This window comes from Schistocerca gregaria, chromosome 11 (genome assembly GCF_023897955.1).
Source record: "Schistocerca gregaria isolate iqSchGreg1 chromosome 11, iqSchGreg1.2, whole genome shotgun sequence".
NCBI classification, from domain to species: Eukaryota; Metazoa; Arthropoda; class Insecta; order Orthoptera; family Acrididae; genus Schistocerca; species Schistocerca gregaria.
Genome location: NC_064930.1, coordinates 121,467,605 through 121,473,604, shown reverse-complemented (window position 1 = coordinate 121,473,604; position 6,000 = coordinate 121,467,605). Strand labels below are relative to the sequence as shown.

Sequence of the window (6,000 nt, the reverse complement as noted above, 5' to 3'; positions counted from 1 at the left end):
TGTGCCTTGCCAGTGATATATGCTGGCCAAGTCAACTTAGTCTTTGAGATATTTTTTGAACTTAGGAATGAAATAAATACACTGCCTGACAAAGAAAATGAAGACCAAGAAGAGTTGGGAGGCAGGGGGAGGAGGGGAAGGAAATAAAACTTCACGGTATGAGAAGGTGTATGATATATCTGTGATTACAAAATCAAGAGATTTAAAAAAGTGGAAGTATGAATCTACTTATGAGTACAACATTGCACCCCCACTTGACATGCAATATTTCAGTTGGAAAGGATGTTATTAAACTGTTGTACCCCCTTCTGAGGCAAGCTGGCCCACAACTGTTGTAACTGGTCCTTGACATTCTGGATACTGGCACAGGGATGGAGTTTTTGACTGAGCTGGTCCCCCACACAGTCTAAGGGGGACAAATCTGATGATTTTGGTGGCTGCAGGAGTGCCCCACAATACACTGACAGTTCATAGAGATACGCACCATGTCCAGGCATTGTTCTGTTGAATTTCAAACAGATGTGTACCACATCTAAGTGCTGTCCTGTTGAAATTCATAGGCACATGTGTCATGCACAAGCATTATCCTGTTGAAAAATGGCACTACGGTACTGTCATGTAAGAGACAACACATCACTATGTCCCTGACGTATGGTTGTGCCATTAGAGTTCCCTCAATCACTACCAGCTGTGACCTAAAGTCATAGCCGATGGTTACCCACAATGTGATGGCAGTAATAAAGCTGCCATGCCGAAGAATGGGACCTCTTTCCAAGGAGCTGCCATACCTGTTGACAGTGGTCATATTTTATAATGCAGAACCACAGTTCATCTCTGAACTTTTGTGTTGGGATGTTAACACAAGACAGTAATTCCCTACTCTGGCTGATGTTAGTCTATGACAAGGTGGAATGTCCTCAGATGGTAAGTGCAGATGTGGAAGGACGATAACACTGTCTCACACGAGTATGCGGTATCTCTATTTCCTTCACGAGTGTCTGTTCAATATCTGACCCTGTTCACACTCATTACATACGGTACCAGGCCTGGTAACAACACTAAAACGAACAACGCTGATGCACTCTGGTGCCTGTTCTACTTGTCACAGAGAGTTATGACTCTAAGACATACATACCCATTAACAGTCTGTACATGTGTGAGGCATTGACATTCACCAATATCTTCTGGGTGCTTCACTATTTTGTTTTTCAGGCATTGTATGTACAGGGTGTAAATAGCATAAGCTGCCAAAATTATGCAGAAAGTACATCCTGATGTTCTTCACTAAACAGTCTAATGAAATGTTGTTGTATCATGTTCTTTATTTTTGTATTCCAAAAATACATGTATTTATAGCATTCATAGTGGACACATATCTGTTTACATTGTCAACTGAGGGTACACAGCCTCGCTTGAGTATTACTGACATCAACGTGACGGTCTGAGAAATGGATGAACTGGAGCAACATAAACTTTGGATGTGTACGACGACATGGTGCGGCAGTCAGGCGCTGCCAAAGTAAGCAATGCAAACAGTCATTAGGTTGTCAAGAATTGTAATTCATTTTATGTAAACAATTAATTAAGTACAACAAGCGGTTTTATCTTTTACAATATTACCATAAGGAAGGTCATCCTAGTAAAGACACCAGACCGCATTATCCTTAACTGTGACAGCTATACGAACTTCCGTTGCTTCCTGTCAGACATTTTATGTCATTGGGTAAGTGATCAAAAATTTTTGTTTCAGCATTGTGCACCCTTTTTCATGCTAAAGACAACCGTAATGTGTAGTAATGAATGTCATTTTTCCTTCTTGTGTTGTAATTATGTATACAATTGTTCCCTTTGAACTGTAGTGGATTATTTACAACTAAGTTCATGAGCAGCTCAGGGAATAGTTGGTAGACTCTTTGGCCTGTTCCACTTTTATCCCAGTCATTCTGCTATGTGCCCACTTTCCAGTTTAGGAGTTGGGGCATGGCTGTTACTCTTTAGTCTAAGATTTCATGGACTTCGTCGAGTCCCCTTTATGTAACCAGTAGGAGGCTGCACTGCATCTTACCATGATGTCTACTGAGTAGAGTCCAAGTATCACGAGTAAAGCATCATTTGGCCTAGTGCTGAAGGCCCTGTGAGTCTGAGGAGAGCACACTCCTCTATGCACATCACAGTATTTGACTGTTCCACGTGCACCAAAGTCTGTGCACCAAAACTGCATAGCTTGTGACAGATGTGAAAACTGCATCATGACAGGTTATCATTGCTTGCAGCAGTAACTTGTAGTTTGCTGTTGAGGCACAGGCAATTTTTTGCGTAATATTGCTTACTTTGTTTATGACTGACTGAACCTGTTGTGTGAAGCTCCGCTTTGCATCCAGTTGAAATCCAGGGTATTGCATGACTGTCTGGTGATGAGATGCTTTCTAATTTAACTGTAGAATTTCTGCATAATGAAACTTGATCTTTAAGGAGTATGTATGTAGTTTTCTGTGGGGCTATTGCAAGTCTGTTGTTTACGCATCATCAGTTCATCTGGGAGAGGACCCCATTCATCACCTCCTCCAGCTGAGCTCTCAAGTTCCCTGACACCACAGCCAAGATGTTGGCAGCATATGCCACCAACCAATCCACTTGGTCATCTTCTTCTAGTTGGCACAAGAGTGGTTCAGTTGCCAGGTCCCAAAATACTGGCCCACAAATCAACCCCTGTGGGCACCCTTTGGTAGTTCTTTTTATTAGTTTGTGTCCTGGCTGACCAGTCCACAGCTTTACCCCTATAATAATCTATGAAGCTGTAATTTAGACACTGGAGAACCCATCCAGGTAAAAATAGTAGGCCATCATCAAGAATGAAATGCTCCTGCAATTTCAATTAATATTGCTAGTGTATATTTTTTGTTATGCGTGTTTATTATTTCAATTACCTTGTTATATGGATCTTCAATCCATTTCCATTTTTCTTAAACCAGACTGGCGATGATTAAGTCAGTGAAGCTCTCCACATAGGGGAAATGTGTCACAGAGGAGCCTTTCCTGAAACTTTGCAAGTGTGTTAGTCAAACATATTGCTCTATAGCTTTTAGGATTAGCCAGATTTTTAGCCTTGGACTTTTTTATTGTAACAGCTTTTGCTAATTTCCAGCTAGCAGGAACTTTATCCAGAGTTAAGGAATCATTTAGTGATCTGGTAGAAATGGAACAATTTGTGCTTTTATTTGTTTCAGAAGTTCAACATGATTATTATCTGGTCCTGGAGCTTGTCTGTTTTTCAATTTCATTATGGCTTAGGCTATTTCTTCTTCAGTTCCGTAAACTATGTGGTTATTAAAGAATTATTGTATTTATTACTTAGTGCACATCTGTGTTGCCTGTTGGTTTTGTTATCTTCTTGATCATACAATGAAGGCTTTCACGACTGGATGGTACTGTTGTTGATAATTCTTCCGGGTTATATGGCTGCGGTCCATGGAATTCTTCTATTCCTAATGTTTCGTCCAATACTGCGTTGGACATCTTCAGAGGTATGGCTGGTCCTGTCAGCAGGACCAGCCATACCTCTGAAGATGTCCAACGTAGCATTGGACGAAACGTTAGGAATAGAAGAATTCCATGGACCACGGCCATATAACCCGGAAGAATTATCAACAACACTATCTTCTTGACCATTAATTGTGAGGAGTTTGCCAAGCAGATATTCTGCTGTCTGTCTCCATCCACAGGTCATCGAGCCATTTTCATCTTTGATTGTGGAACATTGGTCTTCAGGTGGTTTCTCAGGTAGCTTTCGCATTGTTCTTGGTATTGGGTCTTATGATTTCTGTAATATGCCAGTCAAGCTGCCTCAATGGCTGTGGAGGGGACCTCTGATAACCTCTCCCAGCTTGCCTTGTATGGTTTCTGTGAAAATTAGGTTTCCATCACTGTTATTTATATTGTTTACTGTGAATGTAAGTACATTGTGATCACTGCCGATCAACCCAGACTGGACCGACCACTTGAAAATATTACTTACAACTTAATGTCTATGTTATAGCTGTGTCGGCCCTGTCACTGATGGTTCACGTCTAACAGATCAAGTTCTTGAATGATGTCTAAAACCTTATTGGCCTCTACCATCTACATGTGTGCTAAACCGGGGCACTTATCACATTTATATCTGCTGTTGTCAATAAGTTTTTACCATGAGTGTGGTTATCCACAACAATCAGAGAAACAAAATGTTAATAATATTGTCTGCTTGAATGTTCTATTCTAGGTCCAATCTTGTTCCTGCTTTATTAATGATTTAGACACAGTAACCCCATTCAGGACATGTATAAAATTTACACATAACACCAACATACTGATAAGGACTTCTGTACATGAACTTTTGTCCAATATTAATGTAGTGAGATTTACTGGACCAGATAAATAATAGTAATGAAACTTGTATTTCTCCCATGGCTAAGTAAGGAACTTAAAGGGTACTAACTGAATAACACACTTCCGTGAAAGGCAATTAGCTCACTTCTCGACCAGCTACACGTAGTTACTCCTATGGTGCGTAAACTTCAAGCGTGGAAATGCCTTCACAAGTGTCGGCCATGGGTGAGAATTGCGACGGGGTTCATTTGAATTAGTACACACTTTCCCACGAATTCGCGATGTTTGGGAATGGCGCCACCTTGGAGAATTTTTGGTGAAACATTCGCGTTGTTCGGTTATTCATGACGAACTACAAGAGTACGGCAAGTTGCACATTGGATACTATATGTTTTGGATGAATTTAATATCAGTGCCATAGATCAAAACGTAACGATATTTCATTGAGACAGTCGCAATTAATTAAGATGAAGTGTATAACTCTTTGTCATTCCCAAAAACTTTTCCCGTGACTCCGGTTAATCATTCGTATGTATCATAACAGTGCCAGAGTCTTAAAAGCTTAGTCTTCTCGCCTTTAGACATACATTTCTCCAGTACAAGTTTTTGTGATAGAACTGTCTGCCTTGGATTAATGACCACTGACCAGTCACATAACTGCCCTGTTGCTTTACTTAAAAAAAAAAAAAAATCCTGTAACGCCAATGATATTGCCTGCTTTTTAACATCATACAGCTTAAATATCCACGGACACCTGCAATAGTCGAAGAAGGCCGTGGCATGAGGAAAGCCCATAATGTGCCTTTAAGGGAATGCATTCGTTGTACAAACTGAAATAAATTCACGAAACTGAAATTTATAGTCCTGTTTCTGGAACTGGTTTCCGCATACTTCAAATCTGATTCTGTTTGGGGTTACTTCAATTATGGTTCACTTGTGTCACGTTGGCATTAGAAGACTCTGCATTCGTTTGTTTTTTATTTTTTTGTAGTGTTTTGTGCGTGGTGTGTCATCTGGACAGAGCGTTTAATCGGAATATTTGTTGAAGTTAATACTTTCGTTGAAAAGTTTTAACACACATTATGACTTTCGACCCTGTTTACGTCAAGACAGAAATTTTGTCACCTAATTCTGAAGAGGTAAATCTTACTTTCATTTGCCTGCAGTATGTGGGCGTAACTTTTAAATAGGCTTGTAAACAACCACGCGTCAAATGAATTTTTGTGCTAAACTCATTTAGCCGTTGATTTACAGTACCTCTTTTCTGGCGGGTTGGATGCATCAAATAAATTAAGTCAAGAATTCGATAGTTTGCAGTTGAAGTCGAATTGTTTTGTTAGTATTTTCTACGTTAATTCCAGAGTTCCTTTGTCACACCACAGTGGTACAGTAACGAAAACGCGTAGTAAATTATCTTAAACTTACTTATATTTAAACTTTTGTGCATCAAAACTGCAAAGAAATAAGTTTGATTTCAGCCACGTCTTGCGATAAATTCGGATGATGAAACCATGTCATTAAAATTTCAGATACCATTAGTCATTAGGGAAACGAATATCAAATAACGATTGGAAGTTGTGACGTTTGCTTGCATTTAGAATTTGTGGCACACTTAAGGTAGTGCAGGAGTCAGTA

General features: G+C 39.8%; 1 protein-coding gene across 1 annotated transcript in view; it reads left to right on the top strand.

Annotated features, from left to right (window-relative positions):
* The first annotated feature begins 5,329 nt into the window (after positions 1 to 5,329).
* Positions 5,330 to 6,000, top strand: part of LOC126295348 (zinc finger protein ZFP2-like) — a 233,021-nt gene continuing 232,350 nt past the window's right edge. The window contains exon 1 of the mRNA XM_049987816.1: positions 5,330 to 5,504. Within this exon, the coding sequence (XP_049843773.1) occupies positions 5,448 to 5,504 (57 nt within the window). The 5' untranslated portion in view covers positions 5,330 to 5,447. The remainder of the gene's footprint in view (positions 5,505 to 6,000) is intronic.